Below are 24534 nucleotides of genomic sequence, written 5' to 3'. Positions count from 1 at the left end.
TATGCAAATTAGATCGCACACCTGATGTAAATTCATATACTGGCGTATTCATGCATTTATTCGATCTAATTTTGTCCCTACACTGTTGGCCAAAAACAAGCTGTGGGTGATGTTTTTTATCAATCTTTTTCTATTCAGCAATTAAACAACAAAAACAAATTCTCAATATTATTTGTAAAATAAGAGGACAGTTTGCAAGTGGTACAGCATTTAATTTGAATACAATATTTTATAAATAATTTAACGTATTTTAACAAATAACACAATCGAATAAGTTGGCAAATTTTATGTTAGCTCATTGAAGATGTGCTTATAATATATAAACCAACCAGGGTCCAGTAATTCACTAGCTCCAGTAATCAAGTAAAGCGATTGAGATTTGTGTGCACGCGCGCACGCGCAGATTATCATGACGTCCCAAAGCTCCGTTGTCTTTTGCGCAGTGTTGTGCGTTCAGGTCAAAGTAGCATCTCTATCCACAAGTCCTCCAATCTGGTCTTGAGGTTGTTCCCAATATTCTATGATACCTATCTATATTACCTTCTTCAATTCTGCAAATTATCTCACGACAGATATACCGTACACAAAATAGCAGAACAGTCAAGATGATGGTTGATGAAGCTAAGAAGATAGGGATAGCATAAATATATCGTTCTGAAAAAGTAAGAAAGAATGATTAAAAACACGTTTTAATTGGTTTCAACACTTAGTTATTTATAACTTTGTATTGGATATTTTTGTTATTTTTTAATCGTCGGTTTTATTTGTCAAATAGACTTTCCCCAAGTGTGTCTGAAAATACGAGCGCATATATTATACGTATGAAACGCCATATGTGCCAAAATATTTATCTTTTTTACTAATAATTTATAAATAAATGAGATAATAAAGAGTAAACACCTTTTCTGTCTAATTTCCAAATTATAACAGTTTTCTTTTCTTTCTCTGGGTGTGGTTTGGTATTATTCTGATCTTCTAGAAAACTGTTTGACTGGGTTGTAATCTTTACAGCAGTTGGTTTATTCAAGTTTGTTGTTGTTTTTTCTGTGTTTGTTACTGTTGTTGTTTTTGTAGATAGTGTCGTAGGTGTTGCTGAAGATATTTCTACTGTTGTTGACTGTCTTGCTACAGATATTGCTTGCATTGTTGATATCGCTGCTGGTGGTGACTTTGGTGTTTTTTCGATTGTGTCCGATTTTGTTATCGTGCCTGTCGCGCCTTCTGTTTTTCTTGTTACCTTTGCAGCTAATACTGCCCGCGTTGCCGTTTCGGTTGCTATTGTCACTGCTGCTATTGTTTCTGTCGCTGTTGTTGATTTCAATGCCGATGTTTCTTTTGGCTTTTTGAGTTTATTGTTTTTATATTTGTTTCTTTGTCGGTATATCATCCTTAACTCTAATTCATTTAGACGGTTGGTAATGTATTGTTCTGAAAAGACATTTCCCAAAAGAATTTTACATGATTATATAAAACAATTAGAATGATTTTTTTCTTGTTACACGAAGGAAAAGTAAAAAAACCGTTACAAGTTCATTTTAAATATGTATTATTCCATTTTAACAAAAACATTATTGGTGGTTGTATCAATATTACAAATACTAAGTACTTAATTCTATAAATAACAAAGCACTCATACATTTTCTATTTGTTTATCTTTTTAAATAATGACAATATAATTACTTACGATTAACGTGTACGGCAATAACTTGTCTTTTAATAGTATCCAAATCTTTCATCAATTGTTCGAATATCTCTGATCCTGGTAATAATAACGTAAAATCGCTTGTATTGATATCAAGCGTAAAATTCCGAATACGTAACGAAACGTTGATAAACACACATTACTCATTCATTTCGAAATATCTGGTCCATAGAAAGTAACATTACGTATTAATTAACAAAAATAAACTTCACTGACTAAATACTACAAAACGCGCTGTCATCTCAATATTATGGTATTCCACCTGAACTAAAACTACGTAGATGAAGTTCTGCAGCAGATATGAATTTGTTTATTGCAGAATATAGTGGGGTGGGCGCGGGGGTAGTTGAGCTGAGCGCAGTGTGTGTGTGTTACTGCATCGTCAGTTAATTCTCTGGTTTTTTTAAATAGTGAAAAAAATGCTTACCAATCATGTATGTATCCTGTCTTATTGTCCTGTCGTTCAACTTATTTTCAAGCTTTACGCGTACAGAATTGAAAAATATACACTTGTTTAAAGAAGATGTTCCCTTAATAGAGGCTCTACTCACAATAGGATGATAATGATAGATTACAGTCATAATGCATATCATTGTTATCATCATCATCATAACGATGATAGTGACAACAATGAGACCATGAGAACGATCATAGCGGTGACATTGATTTTGAAGATGTTGATACAGATATATGATGTTAATATAGATTAAAACTAAAATAATAAAACGTTCAAACGCTAGTACGTACCAATACTAAGTTACTAATACAGTACTAATAACCTTTGACCTTAATGCCGCTGATCCATTTTATATTCGTCTAGTTTACTCTATAGCATATAATGTGTACGTAACTATAGTTAATATCAATAAAACATAGAAAACATAAACATACTAACATTAAAGCCATTCTTGTCATTTGTTGATTGCGTACAAACAATTGAAACAAACACCAACAATATGAAAATAATCAAACAGCGTTTACAATCCATACTGTTGACATTTTTTCTTGGTACAATTAGAAATTCCGTGATATGGTAATTTCACGAGTGTCAATTTGCATACGGCATGGTTCTAATATACAGAAGCATTTCGGCAAGGAAGATGGACAGGGCTGTGGTAAAACTGGCCCAAGCGTGTATGCTCTATTTCATCGTTATACTAACGACAACAGCTTCCATTAACCAAACCTTTATACAGCGTTCGTATAAGAAGGACAATAAGGTAGGCCTAAGTAGATTCACTTTTTATTTTATTAATTATTAGTGGCTAGAATAACTTACAAGCAATGGTTTTGTGGATATTGGTCGGACAGCGTAGTAACGGAATTGGTGCGACAGCGTGTGTGTGGATGGTTGGTCTTGGTTTGCAATAGTTAGCGCGCACCAAATTACTGTGTATCGATTTATTTGATTTGTGTCTCATATTATATTTTATTTATTTATTAAAAAGTACAAAAGCAAACTTATTTCCAATGTGTCCCTAAAATAAAATTTAATAAAATAAACATTTAATCATATATAAATACAATTGTAAACGATTTAGTACATAAGACTATTAGATTTGTTTAATTTGTGGTGACGTAGGAATACGTCATGTTATTTTATTGTGCGCATGCGGAAATATTGGAATTTACTTTTTCACTAGGTCCAGGTGACGTTGACTAATTACACAAAATGCCTAGTACTGTTCGTACTTTACACGATTTTCAACTACGGTATTTTACAACGGGGCGATGTATGAATTTAGTTTTTAGACAAACCACTACCATAAAACAACGAGTATACTTTATGAAACCACATTCTTGAAAATGGAATGAAGGAATAATTTGAGCCACATTGCTACTGCTTATTCCGAGTAAAGATTAGTAATGGGGTTTCCAAAAATTATTAAAATCAACCCGCCCATTTCTTGCATTTTAAGCTCCACCTCAATTACTCTTTCAAATGCTAGAACTACCTATAGCCCTTTTTTTTAAAAATTATTTGAATGAATATTTTTTTTTATTCATATTTTTTTCTTATTCTAAAATTATTATAAAACAAAAGGTCTAAACCTACTTGTTATTATGATCCAACCATTATTTCTAATAAAAACGTTTAATAGCTTGTAAACTCGTTATCTATCTCGACTACATGATTAATATTACGCTATTTTAATTGTTTCGGTTTATTTCTAAACATGAACTGTTTCACTTCTATGTTTCATGAAATCATTAATAATTACATTTATTTCCGCAAATAATAGATCAAAATACAGAGTAACATAATAAATATACAACCAATAATGAACATAATTAATATAATGCAAGAAAAGAAATATGTAAGTGGAAAAGAGACGCCACAGCAAGCAAGCTTTAAATTGGGCGCACCTCTCAATAGCGAAAAAAAACTAGAACTTCAACATTTTAAAATTTTATTAAATAAATAATTAATAAAAACAACTGATAATTAAATTATGTGATTTCACCTATTTACATTGTTCTTGTATTCAATAATATAAAAACTGTTAATTTTTCTTTTGAAATTATATAAATAGCGAGTCAAATGGCCGAGCGATTAAGGCAGGGGCGCCATTTACCGTACCTAAAGAGCCAACAACATCGGCAAGGGTTCGAGGCCGACTCGCTCCTAGTTCTGGTGGTGGAACAAGTCTTCTCGGAAAAGGACTATAAACCGTAGGTCCAGTGTACACAGTTATAACCTTTGTGCACTTTAAAGAACCCAGTTCATTATTCGAAAAGAGTAGGGGTTACCCCAGTGAACTGGTTCACAAAATAGCCCCTGTATCAGGGGGGTTACCACCTATCTGATAGGACAGTGATTAATTCACTATTGGTAATCCTTGGCCACATTGCCTAAAGAAATAAAATAAAAATAAAATAAATTATTACTTGATCTAATTATGAGATAAATTAGTGTTAACTTTAGTTGTGATCCTTGTAATGGTTTTTCCTTTATTTGTATTGCTTAATTATATGTAACATGATAATTATAATGCTATTTTAAATATGTCTTAAATATTTATCAATATGAACTAAATGTTATTGAAACTAATGTACTAATTTAATGTACTAGGCCTACGTAGTGTTATGATTAACCAATGAAATTTGGTACCGTTCACTTAAATGTTGGCTGAATCTAAACCACGTTTTACAAATATCTCGTCTATTTTACACATATCCACATGTGGACAACATGCAAATTATGTCCTTGTGCGTCACGCAAAAGACCACACGTCACAACATACGCTCACCCTACAAAAATCGACCGCTGGAAATTGCGAATAATAATAATAATGATACACGGATCTACATATAGCATATAGGCCTATCTAATATCATTAATGCATACTGAGATTTTATTTCCTAGGGTAGGAGGCGCCCGAGTCCGGAGTGGCCGAGACACAACTGGTGCTGACCAGGGTTCAATGTTTAGACCAAACCCTGGTTAGCGACGAGGGCGTATCCCCATACTTCGTTTTGGGCTTAGCTTTTTTTAGTGTCAGCGCTTAGACGTTTCAAAACATTAGGCGCTTTATAATTATTTTTTAATAATATGAACGTTTTTTCATATTTGCCCCATTATGATTCTCAATTATATACCAAATATTCCACAGCATTTTCCATACATTATAAGAGCAATATATATTTGATTGTTCAAATTCAAATTCTTTATTGCAACAAAGTAAACATTGTTGAATTTACAATATTAAAATAGCAATTAATAAATAATTAAAAATACATTACAACATATAAAAATGACATTAAAATATTTAAAGCAAAATGATAAAATGTTACTTTAAAAAAAATAAAACAAACGCTGTGAATCGCAACATACGTTACCGACTAACTACTAAAAAACATCGAAAAATTTGTTTAAATTGTATGTATCCAAATTCAAATACTTTGCATTTCCCATTATTCCGCACAGGATTATTATCTATATATTCAAGAGCAGTAGAATTCAAATTCCATTTAATTGAGCATTCCATTTAATTAAGTATTCCAGACGATTTTGACGATAACGTCCTTTTATCATTTGTTCAATCTCAAACTCTTGCTCACTTTTAACCAGAGGAACGTCTGGAATAATTATTGGTATAGTAGTACCGGTACTGTTGACATAATTGGTGGAAAACATGGGCTAAAAAATGAGTTTTTCGGACAGTCCCTGGACTCTGATTCCGGGAGTTCACTCCGGCAGTTCACTCCGGCAGTTCACTCAATATTTGATCTGGATCCGTGGTGGTACTATTATTATCAGGTCGTGTATATCGGTTATATGCACATTTCATTTGTTGTGACTTTAATTTCAAAATTGATACTGTTGTTAATAACATTCAAATTATCCACTCGCGGCACTCTTAAAAACTTACAGGTAGTAAAAAATAGGACACGTATATCATTCGGGCCAGTTAACACAAATAAAGTATTATTAGCACGTAAAGATTTTTTTTAACAATATTCATTCATAATAACATTTATTTCTTTCTCTCTTTCAATAAAATAAAAATTTAAATAAAAATTATAAACGAGACAAAACCCAGGAAGTAATAACATTTGAAGGTCTCCCTCAAAAAATTTTTAACGAGCGTAACATTATCTTTATATACAGGATATAGCAGTTGATATGCGCGTCAATTTCGGAGAATCTGTTACTACGGTAGACTTCAGTCCGCGCCGCCGGGGAACATTACTGTGTGACGATATAGAGGGCGTGCTTGTTAACCGAATATTTTTTTTGTATATATTGTATGTAAAAGTTAACAGTATAATACAGACATATAAAACACATTAAAATACGAATAAGACTTCGATCACTAAAATTTAACTAGATCAAAATTTTCATTTATTGTTTCAAATGTTTTCGTTTTCATGTTCTGATGCGTAATATATATTACATCGTATATACTTTATATTTTCACACGCTACTGTGTGGACTACCTATCCTTGTAGTTTTTGGACTACCTATCCTTGTAGTTGTTGGACTACCTATCCTTGTAGTTTTTGGACTACCTATCCTTGTAGTTTTTGGACTACCTGTCCTTGTAGTTTTTGGACTACCTATCCTTGTAGTTTTTGGACTAACTGTCCTTGTAGTTTTTGGACTACCTATCCTTGTAGTTTTTGGACTACCTATCCTTGTAGTTTTTGGACTACCTGTCCTTGTAGTTTTTGGACTACCTGTCCTTGTAGTTTTTGGACTACCTGTCCTTGTAGTTTTTGGACTACCTGTCCTTGTAGTTTTTGGACTACCTGTCCTTGTAGTTTTTGGACTACCTGTCCTTGTAGTTTTTGGACTACCTGTCCTTGTAGTTTTTGGACTACCTGTCCTTGTAGTTTTTGGACTACCTGTCCTTGTAGTTTTTGGACTACCTGTCCTTGTAGTTTTTGGACTACCTGTCCTTGTAGTTTTTGGACTACCTGTCCTTGTAGTTTTTGGACTACCTGTCCTTGTAGTTTTTGGACTACCTGTCCTTGTAGTTTTTGGACTACCTGTCCTTGTAGTTTTTGGACTACCTGTCCTTGTAGTTTTTGGACTACCTGTCCTTGTAGTTTTTGGACTACCTGTCCTTGTAGTTTTTGGACTACCTGTCCTTGTAGTTTTTGGACTACCTGTCCTTGTAGTTTTTGGACTACCTGTCCTTGTAGTTTTTGGACTACCTGTCCTTGTAGTTTTTGGACTACCTGTCCTTGTAGTTTTTGGACTACCTGTCCTTGTAGTTTTTGGACTACCTGTCCTTGTAGTTTTTGGACTACCTGTCCTTGTAGTTTTTGGACTACCTGTCCTTGTAGTTTTTGGACTACCTGTCCTTGTAGTTTTTGGACTACCTGTCCTTGTAGTTTTTGGACTACCTGTCCTTGTAGTTTTTGGACTACCTGTCCTTGTAGTTTTTGGACTACCTGTCCTTGTAGTTTTTGGACTACCTGTCCTTGTAGTTTTTGGACTACCTGTCCTTGTAGTTTTTGGACTACCTGTCCTTGTAGTTTTTGGACTACCTGTCCTTGTAGTTTTTGGACTACCTGTCCTTGTAGTTTTTGGACTACCTGTCCTTGTAGTTTTTGGACTACCTGTCCTTGTAGTTTTTGGACTACCTGTCCTTGTAGTTTTTGGACTACCTGTCCTTGTAGTTTTTGGACTACCTGTCCTTGTAGTTTTTGGACTACCTGTCCTTGTAGTTTTTGGACTACCTGTCCTTGTAGTTTTTGGACTACCTGTCCTTGTAGTTTTTGGACTACCTGTCCTTGTAGTTTTTGGACTACCTGTCCTTGTAGTTTTTGGACTACCTGTCCTTGTAGTTTTTGGACTACCTGTCCTGGTCTTTCTGTCAAAGCTAATTTGCATAGCATATTTCTTGTCCATTCAATTTTTATTTTCCTTATTACGCCATGCTCTAGAGGACGTGACGATTTAGAGGGCGTACTTTGTGACAATATTCTTCCTTTAACGACCCTTTTAAGGGTATGAAAAAACATTCTTCCTACGAAAAATAGCAACATCCAGATGTTATGGCATGGCTAATGTAATTTTTTTAAACAATAATGTTCAATTAATAATTGGTCTTTTGGTCAGCTACAAATGAAGAAACAAATACGTTTACTCTATTATGCACATTGTTGTTATAATAACTTGTATTTTTGTAAACTTGATAGTAACTGGTAACTGCACATCGATGTTTCTGGTTAAAACATGGACTCTTTCCACTGGGAATCTTAACTATTTAAAAAATAAATAAACTTGCAATAATTTGTCAATGATTAATATTGTAGTAATTGGTACCCATTGGTATCATCGATGGCAATAATTATTCCAATTTGTTCATCGGATTCTGAAACATGCAAAATAAGATTTTAAAACAATTTATACTCTTCCACTACCTAATCCAATTCACCCGATCCAATTAATATATTAATTTCAATATTAAATTCATACCGACTTCAATGGTGCTCGATTGTGTAGACACCAACCAATCTTTCTTTAAATGAGGACCGTTATAGTAATGCTGTTCCTTACTACCAGTTTGTTCGCCTCCTCAGCCGCTTCCCCGTTATAGTAATGCTGTTCCTTACTACCAGTTTGTTCGCCTCCTCAGCCGCTTCCCTCCAAAGCACTACGTCCATTTTTTTGCTATCACACTCTAGCTTTTTAATATAAATAATATTTTTCTAAAAATAAGTGTATATAAAATTACAATTTATATTTTTTAAATAAGTAATAATTTTATTTCAATATAAATAATAAAGAATGGAGTACGAATATATTTTTCATTTGTTGAGTAACCATCCTTGAATCATATTTCCTCTTCACCCTGGTATTCTCGCACCATCAAATAATTCTGGTTGTTAATAAAGTCCCCATACAACTGAGTAAAGTAATCCCTAGGTAATTATCAGCATCGTTCTTTTGTAAATAGGGACTATAATTTTAGTGTACCAAATGTGGTACAATACCTGATTCAAGAATTAAATGAAACAACCGAGTGAATATTTCAATAACTGCGCAACGAGATGATTATATTGGTATACCCTTGCTGCTCTTTTAATCGTTACGAGGTTTACAATATAAACCGCTCGTTAATACATTTGAGCATATTTTTTTTCAGCGAAAGACACAATACTTAGTCTTGTTTTAAGAAAAAAATGATAAAACTTCCTACACCACTGGAGGGAGAACATTTGTTGTGTGACGATGTAGAGGGCGTACTTGTTGTAACGTATGTGCTGCTATAGAGGGCGTTATATAATTTTAATTAAAAAGATTTAGACAAGCTCAAGTTTTGTTCATGAAAAATAATGTAGACCGCTACAACTGGATACAAAATATTGACAATAAAAAGGCAAATGAAAAAAAAAACATTGTATATAATTTAAATTAAGACGGTATACAAATGAATATGCATACTCAGATTTTATTTCCTAGGGTAGGATGCGCCCGAGTCCGAGATGACCGAGACACAACTGGTGCTGACCAGGGTTCAATTTTTAGAATGAACCCTGGTTAGCGACGAGGGAGTATCCCCACACTTCGGTTTGGGTTTAGCTTGTTTTGTTTGTTTTATCTTTTCGCTTAGTGTCTTGTACAGCGCTTAGAGGTTTCACAACATTAGGCGCTTTAAATCCAAGATAGTATTATTTATATAAACTAGTGAATAAAGGTCTTCCATTTCAATTCATTTACAGAACGTAACATCGAAACGTACTAATGGCGGGTTATTTAATCTTTTAAACTATCGAGTGGGTAAGTATACCGTCTGCCACTTTATACACTGTTTGATTCCTACTCCACAACGATACGCAACACTGATTTGACATCCATGTTTGATGAAAATTGGCTTTAGTACGCAACGTAATCTTTCATCCTGACTTCAATAACATTATTTTAAAATGTGGTCTTTTTTGGGACTCGTAATTGTAAATAAAGGATGTAGAAAGTCACAAACTATAACATTATTGGAATCAAGATAAAACCTACTACTACACGTTGGCTAAAATTACTACAATTTGCTAAAACTACCACAAGGCACTCTTTGTATTGTTGTTTTTCAATGAGTAAAACCAGTTTACACCTGTACAGAAGTAGGTCATTATTTAACTTGTACGCATAATGTATGTTGTTTTTGTTTACAGATTTATGTAGTCTTGACAATGGAATATCAGGGTTTTCATGTTCTGATGATAACACGTGTTTGAGCTTACGTCATCTTTGTGACAACGTGCCGCACTGCCATGATCACGGCGATGAACACGATGAAACATGCAGGAGTATTCAGCAACGAGGTTATCAACCCACGTGCCCATTTCAATGCAACAACGGCGTGTGTTTACCTTACGAATTCACGTGTGACGGAATACCCGATTGCAGTGGCCACGAAGATGAAAGCGAGAAAGAATGCTCGGGGAGAAAGGCATGTCCTGGCGGAACCTTTATGTGTGAAGGTGGCAGATGTATAGAATCTTTCTGGCTTTGCGATGGTGTTTTGGATTGTCCTAACCATGATGACGAAAACGAACAAGTGTGTACTACGACTATTTGCCTTGAAGATCAGTTCAGATGCAAGAAAGGTGCGTGTATTGATAAAAGCTGGCTGTGTGATGGCACGGTAGACTGCATCAGCGAGGAAGACGAGCAAAACTGTGAATGTAAGGAATTTAGGTGTAGCAATGATGATTGTATCCCAACATCTAAACAGTGTGATGGCTACAAAGATTGCATATGGGGTGAAGATGAAAAGAACTGTGACTGTACAAACTATGAATTTGAATGCAAAAACGGAAACTGTATTCCAGAAATTAAAGTGTGTAATGGTTATGATGACTGTTCCTGGGGTGAGGACGAATTAGAATGCGGTTGTACCAGTCACGAGTTTGAATGCAAAGATGGCTCCTGTATTCCTAAATCTAAAATATGTGATGGTCGTAGCGACTGTTCCTGGGGCGAAGACGAGAAAGATTGTGGATGTACCAGCCACGAGTTTGAATGCAAAGATGGCTCCTGTATTCCTGAATCTAAAATATGTGATGGTCATAGCGACTGTTCATGGGGCGAAGACGAGAATGATTGTGAATGTACCAGTCACGAGTTTGAATGTAAAGATGGCTCCTGTATTCCTAAATCTAAAATATGTGACGGTCATAGCGACTGTTCCTGGGGCGAAGACGAGAAAGATTGTGGATGTACCAGCCACGAGTTTGAATGCAAAGATGGCTCCTGTATTCCTAAATCTAAAATATGTGATGGTCATAGCGACTGTTCCTGGGGCGAAGATGAAAAAGATTGTGGATGTACCAGTCACGAGTTTGAATGCAAAGATAGCTCCTGCATTCCTAAATCTAAAATATGTGATGGTCGTAGCGACTGTTCATGGGGCGAAGACGAGAAAGATTGTGAATGTACCAGTCACGAGTTTGAATGTAAAGATGGCTCCTGTATTCATAAATCTAAAATATGTGATGGTCATAGCGACTGTTCCTGGGGCGAAGATGAGAAAGATTGTGGATGTACCAGTCACGAGTTTGAATGTAAAGATGACTCCTGTATTCCTAAATCTAAAATATGTGATAGTCGCAGCGACTGTTCCTGGGGCGAAGATGAGAAAGATTGTGGATGTACCAGTCACGAGTTTGAATGTAAAGATGGCTCCTGTATTCCTAAATCTAAAAGATGCGATGGTCATAGCGACTGTTCCTGGGGCGAAGACGAACAAGATTGTGGATGTACCAGTGACGAGTTTGAATGTAAAGATGGCTCCTGTATTCCTAAATCTAAAATATGTGATGGTCGCAGCGACTGTTCCTGGGGCGAAGATGAGAAAGATTGTGGATGTACCAGTCACGAGTTTGAATGTAAAGATGGCTCCTGTATTCCTAAATATAAAATATGTGATGGTCGCAGCGACTGTTCCTGGGGCGAAGACGAGAATGATTGTGGATGTACCAGCCACGAGTTTGAATGCAAAGATGGCTCCTGTATTCCGAAATCTAAAATATGTGATGGTCATAGCGACTGTTCCTGGGGCGAAGATGAGAAAGATTGTGGATGTACCAGTCACGAGTTTGAATGTAAAGATGGCTCCTGTATTGCTAAATCTAAAATATGTGATGGTCGCAGCGACTGTTCATGGGGCGAAGACGAGAATGATTGTCGATGTACCAGCCACGAGTTTGAATGCAAGGATGGCTCCTGTATTCCTAAATCTAAAATATGTGATGGTCATAGCGATTGTTCCTGGGGCGAAGATGAGAAAGATTGTGGATGTACCAGTCACGAGTTTGAATGTAAAGATGGCTCCTGTATTCCTAAATCTAAAAGATGCGATGGTCATAGCGACTGTTCCTGGGGCGAAGACGAACAAGATTGTGGATGTACTAGCCACGAGTTTAAATGCAAAGATGGCTCCTGTATTCCTAAATCTAAAATATGTGATGGTCGTAGCGACTGTTCCTGGGGCGAAGACGAGAAAGATTGTGAATGTACCAGCCACGAGTTTGAATGTAAAGATGGCTCCTGTATTCCTAAATCTAAAATATGTGATGGTCGCAGCGACTGTTCCTGGGGCGAAGACGAGAATGATTGTGAATGTACCAGCCACGAGTTTGAATGTAAAGATGGCTCCTGTATTCCTAAATCTAAAATATGTGATGATCACAGCGACTGTTCCTGGGGCGAAGATGAGAAAGATTGTGGATGTACCAGTCACGAGTTTGAATGTAAAGATGGCTCCTGTATTCCTAAATCTAAAATATGCGATGGTCATAGCGACTGTTCCTGGAACGAAGACGAGAAAGATTGTGAATGTACCAGTCACGAGTTCCAATGTAAAGATAGCTCCTGTATTCCTAAATCTAAAAGATGCGATGGCCGCAGCGACTGTTCCTGGGGCGAAGACGAGAATGATTGTGGATGTACCAGTCACGAGTTTGAATGTAAAGATGGCTCCTGTATTCCTAAATCTAAGATATGTGATGGTCGTAGCGACTGTTCCTGGGGCGAAGACGAGAATGATTGTGGATGTATCAGTCACGAGTTTGAATGTAAAGATGGCTCCTGTATTCCTAAATCTAAGATATGTGATGGTCGTAGCGACTGTTCCTGGGGCGAAGACGAGAAAGATTGTGGATGTACCAGCCACGAGTTTGAATGTAAAGATGGCTCCTGTATTCCTAAATCTAAAAGATGCGATGGTCATAGCGACTGTTCCTGGGGCGAAGATGAGAAAGATTGTGAATGTACCAGTCACGAGTTTGAATGTAAAGATGACTCCTGTATTCCTAAATCTAAAATATGTGATGGTCATAGCGACTGTTCCTGGGGCGAAGATGAGAACGATTGTGGATGTACCAGCCATGAGTTTGAATGTAAAGATGGCTCCTGTATTCCTAAATCTAAAATATGTGATGGTCGTAGCGACTGTTCCTGGGGCGAAGACGAGAAAGATTGTGGATGTACCAGCCACGAGTTTGAATGTAAAGATGGCTCCTGTATTCCTAAATCTAAAAGATGCGATGGTCATAGCGACTGTTCCTGGGGCGAAGATGAGAAAGATTGTGAATGTACCAGTCACGAGTTTGAATGTAAAGATGACTCCTGTATTCCTAAATCTAAAATATGTGATGGTCATAGCGACTGTTCCTGGGGCGAAGATGAGAACGATTGTGGATGTACCAGCCATGAGTTTGAATGTAAAGATGGCTCCTGTATTCCTAAATCTAAAATATGTGATGATCACAGCGACTGTTCCTGGGGCGAAGATGAGAAAGATTGTGGATGTACCAGTCACGAGTTTGAATGTAAAGATGGCTCCTGTATTCCTAAATCTAAAATATGCGATGGTCATAGCGACTGTTCCTGGGACGAAGACGAGAAAGATTGTGAATGTACCAGTCACGAGTTCCAATGTAAAGATAGCTCCTGTATTCCTAAATCTAAAATATGTGATGGTCGTAGCGACTGTTCCTGGGGCGAAGACGAGAAAGATTGTGGATGTACCAGTCACGAGTTTGAATGTAAAGATGGCTCCTGTATTCCTAAATCTAAGATATGTGATGGTCGTAGCGACTGTTCCTGGGGCGAAGACGAGAAAGATTGTGGATGTACCAGCCACGAGTTTGAATGTAAAGATGGCTCCTGTATTCCTAAATCTAAAATATGCGATGGTCGAAGCGACTGTTCCTGGGGCGAAGACGAGAAAGATTGTGAATGTACCAGCCATGAGTTTGAATGTAAAGATGGCTCCTGTATTTCTAAATCTAAAATATGCGATGGTCGAAGCGACTGTTCCTGGGACGAAGACGAGAAAGATTGTGAATGTACCAGTCACGAGTTCCAATGTAAAGATGGCTCCTGTATTTCTAAATCTAAAATATGCGATGGTCATAGCGACTGTTCCTGGGACGAAGACGAGAAAGATTGTGAATGTACCAGTCACGAGTTCCAATGTAAAGATAGCTCCTGTATTCCTAAATCTAAAATATGTGATGGTCGTAGCGACTGTTCCTGGGGCGAAGACGAGAAAGATTGTGGATGTACCAGTCACGAGTTTGAATGTAAAGATGGCTCCTGTATTCCTAAATCTAAGATATGTGATGGTCGTAGCGACTGTTCCTGGGGCGAAGACGAGAAAGATTGTGGATGTACCAGCCACGAGTTTGAATGTAAAGATGGCTCCTGTATTCCTAAATCTAAAATATGCGATGGTCGAAGCGACTGTTCCTGGGGCGAAGACGAGAAAGATTGTGAATGTACCAGCCATGAGTTTGAATGTAAAGATGGCTCCTGTATTTCTAAATCTAAAAGATGCGATGGTCATAGCGACTGTTCCTGGGACGAAGACGAGAGAGATTGTCGGTGTTCGCAATACGAATTCGAATGCAAAGATGAATCGTGTATTTCCAATTCAAAAGTATGTAACGGTCAAAGTGACTGTGCTTTGGGTGAAGATGAAAGGAATTGCGGCTGTTCACACAATGAATTTAAATGCAGTGATGGAACATGTATTGATTTATCGAAGCAATGCGACAATATTCCTGATTGTACGTGGGAAGAAGACGAAGTCGACTGTCATAACTGTTTTAACGGAGAACTACGTTGTCCTGACGGTAATTGTATTAACTATTGGAGAATATGTGACGGCAAGAAAGATTGCTGGCCAGGTGCCGAAGATGAACAACATTGCCAGACTGAATGTAGTAATGGTCATTTCCGTTGTAATGATGATTCGTGTGTTCCAAATGAGTTTTTATGCGATAGCAATCACGATTGTCCACATGGAGAAGATGAATGGAATTGTCACGCTCCTTGCTCACATCAACAATTCCAATGTAGTGACGGCCAATGTGTTCACTTTTCCAAAGTTTGTGACGGCAAGGTAGACTGCACACATGCAAAAGACGAAATGAACTGTCGACCATTATGCAAAGAATTCCAATGTCCGAACGGTAAATGTATTGCTTATAGTTTAGTTTGCGATGGTAAACCAGATTGTTTAGGAGATGCCAGAGCTATCTCGAACAGCGCTGATGAATCGAATTGCCAATCTAATTGCGATGCTGACCAACACAAGTGTATTGATGGTACTTGTATTTATCGTGAACTTATTTGCAATGGAATGAAAGACTGTCCAGTAACAGGAGATGATGAAGCACATTGTCACCCACCTTGTAAACCAAATCAATATCAATGTCTTGACGGGCTATGCATTCCTCTACCTGACGTATGTAATGGTGAAAAAGACTGTTCAGCAAATGAAGACGAGCTATTTTGCACTCCAGGTTGTAAGGCTGCAGAATTCCAATGTTCATATGGTGTTTGTTTACCGGATTCTCTCGTATGTGATGGACAGAAAGATTGCGATGGTGGCGAAGATGAGACTGATTGTTTTCCCGTGTGTGATCACGAATTTATCTGCAGTAATAGAGAATGCCTTTCATTAAATCGTGTTTGTGATGGTCTGCAAGATTGTCCTACTGGTGAAGACGAACTACATTGTGATAAGCCTTGTCAAAAAGGCAAGTACACATGTCGAGACGGTTCTTGCATTAATAAAGAAATGGTTTGTGATGGTAATAAAGACTGTCCTCGCGTTGGTGACGACGAAGAAGACTGTCTAACAAAATGTTCTGTTGGAGATTTATGGTGCAATTCTAGTCTCTGTGTTCCGTATGAGAAAATATGCGATTTTGTGATCGATTGTGCTGAAGGTGAGGATGAAAGCTACTGTAAAAAGATCTGTCTTTCTGATGAGTTCCAGTGTGCAGATGGAACGTGTATTGGGATACATAAAGTCTGTGATGGAAATAATGATTGCGCAAGTTCTGACGATGAACAACATTGTGATTACAAGTGTCATCTTAGCGAGTATTCCTGTCGTGATTGGTCATGTTTACCTTATTCTAGCGTATGCGATTCACACGTAGATTGCTACCCGGACGGAGAAGATGAAAAAAACTGTATACCATCTGTACCTCATCATTATTTTCAGTGTTTCGATGGAACTGTGATTTCATACAACCGCGTATGTGATGGTAACACTGACTGTCAACCTACAGGTAAAGATGAGAAAAACTGCTCTCCGCCATGTAAAACAGAACAATTCCAATGTTTTGATGGGCTTTGTCTTCCGTATAAAAATGTGTGCGATGGAACAAAAGACTGTAAATTATTTGGTGAAGATGAATTAAGCTGTCATCCGGTATGTAAACGCGGTCAGTTACAATGTAAGGATGGTACGTGTGTTGACTATGAGAATATCTGTGATGGTTATCCTAATTGCCCTCTACATAAAGAAGATGAATTAAACTGTTTTCCTAAATGCCGTGCTGATGAGTTCCAGTGCGAAGACAAAACATGTATAACAATCGATCATGTGTGCGATTCGAACCAAGATTGTCCTTCCGGTAAAGACGAAGCAAGTTGCTCTCCACAATGCCACAGTAAAGAATATCTATGTAGAGACGGTACATGCATTTCAAAATACAAACTATGCAATGGGTTCAAAGATTGTCCAATCACTGGCGATGACGAATGGAATTGCAACAAGCCATGCACCGAAACACAATACGTATGCAAGAATGGAACATGTATAAGTAACGACCAAGTGTGTAACGGGGTAAAAGACTGCTGGCCTGATGCAGATGATGAACATAATTGCTATTCAAAATGTGGCTTCAGTGATTTCCATTGCAACGATGGTACATGTCAGCCATATTCGAAAATCTGTGACGGACATATATCGTGTGTAGGTGCGGAGGATGAATCATTGTGTAATCCAAGATGCAGTTACAACCAATTCTCATGTCCTGAAGGTGTCTGTATCATAAACTACAAAGTGTGTGATGGTGTTATTGACTGCCTGTTCACTTCAGCAGATGAGTTAAACTGTAACCCTATCTGCTTACCAGATCAATTCCAATGCCTCAACAGAACATGTATTGCAATAACTAATGTGTGTGACGGTAAAAACGACTGTAAAGGAGGAGAAGACGAAAAGTTTTGTTTGAGACCATGTCGCGATGGCGAGTTCCAATGTTCATCGGGTGAATGCATTTTACAAATGCGCGTTTGTGATGGGCTCAAACATTGTCACCATGGAGACGATGAAAAGAATTGTCGACCGATTTGCGAACCCGGACATTTCCAGTGTATTGATGGTTCCTGTATTCTATACGATGACGTTTGTAATGGTGCTGTAGATTGCTCGAGTGGACACGAAGACGAACTTCATTGTAACCCAACATGCCGTGACGACCAGTATCAATGCGCCGATGGTAGTTGTCTTCCAAGATCAAAAGTATGCAATAAAATTCGAGATTGTCCTGAGTCAGGCGATGATGAAGATAACTGTCTTTCTAAATGTCAATTTGATGAATACCAATGCCTTAATAAAAAATGTATTCCTTTAAGTAAAGTTTGTAACGGTGAGCAAGATTGCGTGCCGAATGGGGACGACGAATTACATTGTCACAGTCATTGTCATCCAGGGTCGTTCCAATGCATAGATGGTACTTGTATTGATTTCAATCAGATATGTGATGGGCACGCAGATTGTCATCCATCTTGTGAAGACGAACTACATTGTACACCGAACTGCGAACATAAAGAATTCAAATGTAACGACGGAACGTGTATTGAGTTTAGCAAGGTTTGTGACGGTAAGATTGACTGCGAATATACAAACGATGATGAAAGTCACTGTCATCCCGACTGTCACTCTGGGGAATTCCAATGCAGCGATGGCTTATGTATCTCCTACGATAACGTATGTGACCACACCATTGATTGTTTACCGTATGGGGAAGATGAAGACTATTGTAAAGCACCATGTGAATACGAGTTTCAGTGCTATAATGGTAAATGCCTAGACCAATCAAAAGTATGCAATGCGGTAAAAGATTGTACAGGAGGCGAGGATGAGTTAAATTGTAACTTTATATGCGATGTTCATGATTCAATTTGTCCGGATGGACAATGTTTACCATTTTATAAATTATGTGACGGAACAGTTGATTGCTTTCCTGGCGGAGATGATGAAAAGTTTTGCCATTCTCCGTGTAAACCTGAGGAGTTCCAGTGCTTAGACGGAACGTGTATTGATTACAAGCGAGTGTGTGACGGAACCATTGACTGTTTACACGCAAAAGAAGATGAACAAAACTGTAAGCCAAATTGCGAAACAGAAGAATATGCCTGTAAATTCGATTGCATCCCGAAATCCAAGGTTTGTGATGGCGTACATGATTGTCCACATAATGAAGACGAGCTAGGTTGCCGAGCACCGTGTCCGTCTGATCAGTTCCAATGTCATTCCGGAAGTTGTATCTTTACGTATGAGGTGTGTGATGGCGTAATACATTGTCTTCCGCATGGAGAAGATGAGGACCACTGTACTGCTTTGTGCAAACCCGATGAATTCCAATGTATAGACGGTACATGTATTCACTCTAGTAACCTCTGCAACGCCTATGATGATTGTGAAAACGGTGAAGACGAATTAAATTGTCAACATAAATGTAATCACTATCAATTCCCTTGCGATGGGCGTTGTCTATCCAAATCTAAAATCTGCGACGGCCATCAAGACTGTTTACTCGGGGACGACGAAACTCATTGCTTTTACGTTTGTGAAGCTGGAGAGTATCATTGTGAGGACGGGACTTGTTTGCCGTTCCAGAAGGTTTGCGACGGCGTGATGGACTGCAGTGATACCGGCGACGACGAGAAGAACTGTGTCTCAAACTGTGAAGGTAAATTCGTGTGTAACGACGGTAAATGCTTAAGAGAATCTGATGTTTGTAATCATTATACAGATTGCGAGCCAGACGGCGAAGATGAAAGTTTCTGTGAATCTCCATGTCCATTCCATCAATTTCTATGCCCGAGCGGCAAGTGTCTCAACCCAAACAACGTCTGTGATGGTAAGGTAGACTGTTGGCCGTCTGGTCTGGATGAAATATTCTGTCAATTTGAATGCAACGTTGGGCAATTTAGATGTTCGAACGGTGTTTGTATTTCAATTACAAGCGTCTGCAATGGAGTATCCGACTGTCACGAAGCCGAAGATGAGAAACTTTGTTCCGGTCCATGTGAACATCACGAATTTCTCTGCCCGGATGGATCATGTATTCATAATGATTTACTTTGTAATGGAGTTAAAGATTGTCATGGCAGTGGGGAAGATGAACATAATTGTAAACATCCTTGTCATTATGATGAATTCAGCTGTTTAGATGGTAAATGTATAAAATACGAACACGTATGTGATAAAGAACAACAGTGCTCAAACGGCGAAGATGAAAACAACTGTGAACACAAATGTCGAAAGGGCGAGTTTCAATGTAAAGATGGAAAATGTATTTCATTCGATCAAATCTGTAATGGATACGCGGATTGTGCTTGGGGCGAAGAAGAAAAGGTTTGTGAGCCAGAATGCCATAAGGATGAATTTCAATGTAACGATTTCTCTTGTATCCCATACGAAAAGATTTGTGACGGTGTAATGGATTGTTACCCAAGCGGAGAAGACGAAACAGCATGTTCTCATCGCTGCTCACCAACTAAGTACCAGTGCGCCGACAACACGTGTATACACAACGCACAAGTATGCGATGGTAAATTTGATTGCGGTTACAGTGGAGAAGATGAAAACCACTGTGCGTCGAAATGTCGCTATGGGGAATTCCGATGTCACAACGGTACGTGTATTCCATTTAGTAAAGTATGTGACGGCGAAAAACAATGTTGGCCTGAAGGTGAAGATGAACATCATTGCCAACCTATCTGTACTCCTTACCAATTCCAATGTGCTGATGGAACGTGTATACCTTATTCAGATGTATGTGATGGAAAGACTGATTGTGCACCAACCGGAGAGGATGAACACAGTTGCGATCAAGTATGTCAATATCATGAATTCCAATGTAACGATGGTTCTTGTCTACCTTTTGGGAATGTTTGCAATACCGAACCAAACTGCGACAACGATGAAGCAAACTGCCATGCTGCGTGTACTTACCATCAATTCCAATGCTTAGATGGTTCGTGTATTGACTTACATAAGGTTTGTGATGGTACCATTCATTGCCAGCCTACAGGTGAAGACGAGAAGCATTGCATAAAACCGTGTGACGATGGTAAATTTGTTTGCCTTGATGGAACATGCTTGAATTATGAAACTGTATGCGACGGGACTAAAGATTGTAAGCCTGACGGTGAGGATGAATTTTATTGTTCAACTTACTGCGTCGATACAGAATTCACATGTCCTGACGGAGAGTGTATACCACGAGAGAAGGTCTGTGATGGTCAACCCGATTGTAAGCCAAATTGGATAGATGAAGAAAATTGCAAGTTTAAATGCAGCCATAACGAGTACTCGTGCGATGACGGTACTTGTATATTGTATTCGCAAGTTTGTGATTCTATTGTTGATTGTTATGGAACCCAGAAAGACGAACTGTTTTGTGATCAACCTTGTTCTCCAACACAATTCCAATGTTTTGACGGATCGTGCATTGTACAGAGTAAAGTTTGTAACGGTTACAAAGACTGTCAAGGTTCCGAAGACGAACACAACTGTGAATTCAAATGCGAACCTGGCCATTTCCAATGTAAAAACAATACATGTATACCGTATACTAAAGTATGCGATCACGTTAAAGACTGTTTACCAGAGGGCGAAGATGAAAAGACGTGTGATCCACTATGTACTGGTCACGACTTCCTCTGTCCTTACGATGGCACGTGCATCACTCATGAACAAGTGTGTAATGGGCATGTTGACTGCGCGCATGGCGCTGACGAACTTAACTGCAACCGAAGATGCAAAAAGAAAGAGTTCCCGTGCGTACATGGACCATGTATTAGCATTCATAAGCTGTGTAATGGTGTCATTGATTGTCCATCCGGGGAAGATGAAAAGGTCTGTAAGAGCGTCTGTGAATTCGGTGAGCATCAGTGTCGAGACGGTTCTTGTATTCCTAGTGAACAGGTTTGCGATGGTCATAAACACTGCCCAGAAAACGAAGATGAAAAACATTGCCTAAGAGTTTGTGAGAAGAATGAATTTCAATGTACCGATGGAAGCTGTGTGTTGTTTGAAAATATTTGCGACGGTAAGAAAGATTGTCCATATGGCGAAGATGAACAACATTGTAAATGGCCGTGTGACAAGAAAACTGAATACAGATGCAGAGAGGGAAACTGTATTTCGACTGACCGTGTCTGTGATGGTGTCCGCGATTGCCTTCCTATTGGAGATGATGAATTCTGCTTATCAAATTGTGCAAAAGGTGAATTCCAATGCAACTCTGGTGTTTGTATACCAAAACAAAAAGTGTGCGATGGTATTAAAGATTGTGGTAACTCCATCGAGGATGAAACAAACTGCTTCTCTAAATGCAAAACTACCGAGTTTGTCTGCAACGACGGAACGTGTATACTGTTCTCAAGTGTCTGCGATGGAATCGTTGATTGTCCGTACGGAAATGATGACGAGACGCACTGTATACATAGCTGCGGACAAACTGAATTCCAATGTAAAGATAAATTCACATGCATAGATCATGATCAAGTATGCGATGGGTTTAAAGACTGTCCACACGGATACGACGAACTTCAGTGTACTCCCGTTTGCCAAAAAAGTCAACTACAGTGTTTGGATAAATCTTGTATATCGTATGATGAGATATGTGACGGTTTTGACGACTGCCCTTCAGGGATAGACGAAGCGCACTGTGACAGCCCCTGTTTGATCAGTGAGTTTTTATGCGACGACGGTTCCTGTATTCCGCATCAGAAAGTCTGTAATAATCGCATTGATTGTAAGCCTGACGGAGAAGATGAGAAGTTCTGTCGACCTGTGTGCGGAGCTAGAGAATTCCAATGCCTAAGCGGAGAATGTATATATGATCATCAGGTTTGTGATGGTATTCGACATTGTCATCCTAGAGGGGAGGACGAGTTCAACTGCGGTCAAATCTGCGCCGACACCGAATTCCAATGTAAAGACGGTTCGTGCATTCCGTATATCCATGTCTGTGACGGAGTCAATAATTGTGAACCGCACGGTGAGGATGAATCTCTCTGTAAATCACTTTGCGGTTTCCATGAGTACCGTTGTAAAAACAGCTCTTGTATTCCAAACGGTAACATATGTAATGGTTACCGAGACTGTCAACCTGACGGCGAAGATGAACAACACTGTCACATGACTTGCGAATATGACGAGTTTCAATGTAGAAATGGTGAGTGCATCCCAAAAGAGAAAGTTTGCGATGCTGTTTTCGACTGTTACGCTGGCGAAGAAGAACTTCTCTGTATTCCGAGCTGTCCTTCCGGCTCATTTCAATGCCAGAATGGCATATGTTTGGATTATTATCTGGTGTGTGATGGTAACCCCGATTGCCCAGACAATGCGGATGAGAGGAATTGTAAACCAATTTGCAAGCACGGCGACTTTCAATGTACCAGTGGCGAGTGTATAAGTTCGAAGAAAGTATGCGATGGTGTTAAGCACTGTTCTGGTTATGGCGAAGACGAAGCATTCTGTACGTCACCGTGTGTCAATAAGTTCCAGTGCCAAGATGGAAAATGTATACCTCTTGATAAAGTGTGTGATGGAGTTGATGACTGTGGATGGGGTGAAGATGAGTTGCACTGTTCTCGCCGATGTCAAACCGGTAAGTGATTCAATAACCTGTTGTTTTTTATCTGTACCGCATTGTGTTTATATTGTATGTAGGCCTTCATCGCATTGCTTGCTTATGCGCTATATAAGAACGAACTATTATCATTATATCTTTTTTATAAAGCATCGATATATAAAAAAATAATTTAATTTAAACGTGAATTATCCTCAAAATATGAAAATTAAAGATGAAGAAAATAAACTTTGAACAAACCATTTTTTAGTTAAATTAACCAAAACCTCGTTGATTTCAAACCATACAAATGGACTTCGCGTTAACTACTTTTTCTTTAAATTACGATGTTATCGGGTAAATTTGTTTTAATCTAATTTTGTTTAAATCAATAACGAGTTGTTTGCCATTAAAATGGCCTATACAACAACTTTACAACAAATATACGTTTTAGGTTTTTTGGGGAAATAAATGAATTTATTTATATAAATTGTATTTACTGGTTATATTTTATCTGTAAAAATCAGGTGAGTTCCAGTGCGGAGACGGTTCGTGTATACCCTTCAGTGAAGTTTGTGATGGGCAGTACGATTGTTTACCGCAATGGCAGGACGAGAAACACTGTGTCCCGATTTGTCGGAACGGAGAGTTTCAGTGTGATAGGTCATGTTTACCATATCAGAAAGTTTGCAACGGATTTAAGGACTGCTATTCTGGGGAGGATGAATTACACTGTTCTGCCAAATGCAGTAAAAGCCAATATTTATGTAAAAGTGGATATTGTATATCGGAAGTTAAAGTTTGCGATGGACATGTTGATTGCACACCGGATGGTGACGATGAGAAACACTGTAAAGCACCTTGTACTATTGACGAAATGATTTGTGATAATGACGTCTGTATTCCTTTAAGCAAGCGATGCGACGAACAGCAAGATTGTCAAGACAACACGGACGAAAAGTATTGCCCACACTACTGACCCAATTGTCACAATTAAAATATTTAAAAATAATCAAAAAAAGTCTTGATGTAAAATTGTACTGTTTTAAATAAATAAAAATTTCAATAAAAATATCCAAAATTTACTAAAAAGGTTTTGTGAATTATTTTTGATCTTGAAAACTTTTGTTACAAAAAACTATTGTTTAACATTATCTTCGTTCTTCACATGCGACAGGCTGAAACGCTAAAATGTACACTAG

At 38.2% G+C, this 24534-nt stretch overlaps 2 protein-coding genes across 3 annotated transcripts; one reads left to right on the top strand and one right to left on the bottom strand.

Annotated features, from left to right (window-relative positions):
- Positions 1-37: 37 nt before the first annotated feature.
- LOC144837175 (uncharacterized) lies at positions 38-2935 on the bottom strand. Of its 2 annotated transcripts, none has more exons than XM_078692193.1 (5): positions 2598-2935; positions 2130-2181; positions 1685-1759; positions 901-1428; positions 38-654 (listed from the first exon to the last, which is right to left on the bottom strand). In XM_078692193.1, exons 1-5 carry the CDS (start codon positions 2688-2690, stop codon positions 473-475), a joined length of 930 nt encoding a protein of 309 aa, XP_078548319.1. In that variant the 5' UTR covers positions 2691-2935; the 3' UTR covers positions 38-472. The 2 variants fall into 2 exon arrangements, with proteins under 2 accessions (XP_078548319.1, XP_078548326.1); XM_078692200.1 differs by having other exon boundaries at positions 2130-2245; positions 2598-2660.
- Positions 2806-24424, top strand: LOC144838976 (uncharacterized). Its single transcript, XM_078694417.1, has 4 exons — positions 2806-2922; positions 9881-9938; positions 10328-23371; positions 23860-24424. Exons 1-4 carry the CDS (start codon positions 2839-2841, stop codon positions 24309-24311), a joined length of 13638 nt encoding a protein of 4545 aa, XP_078550543.1. The 5' UTR covers positions 2806-2838; the 3' UTR covers positions 24312-24424.
- The last annotated feature ends 110 nt before the right edge of the window (positions 24425-24534 follow it).

The sequence above is a fragment of the Antedon bifida genome, chromosome 1 (genome assembly GCF_963402885.1).
Source record: "Antedon bifida chromosome 1, ecAntBifi1.1, whole genome shotgun sequence".
NCBI lineage: Eukaryota > Metazoa > Echinodermata > Crinoidea > Comatulida > Antedonidae > Antedon > Antedon bifida.
The sequence above is the reverse complement of the archived record's forward strand: the minus strand, read 5'-3'. Positions and strand labels throughout refer to the sequence as shown.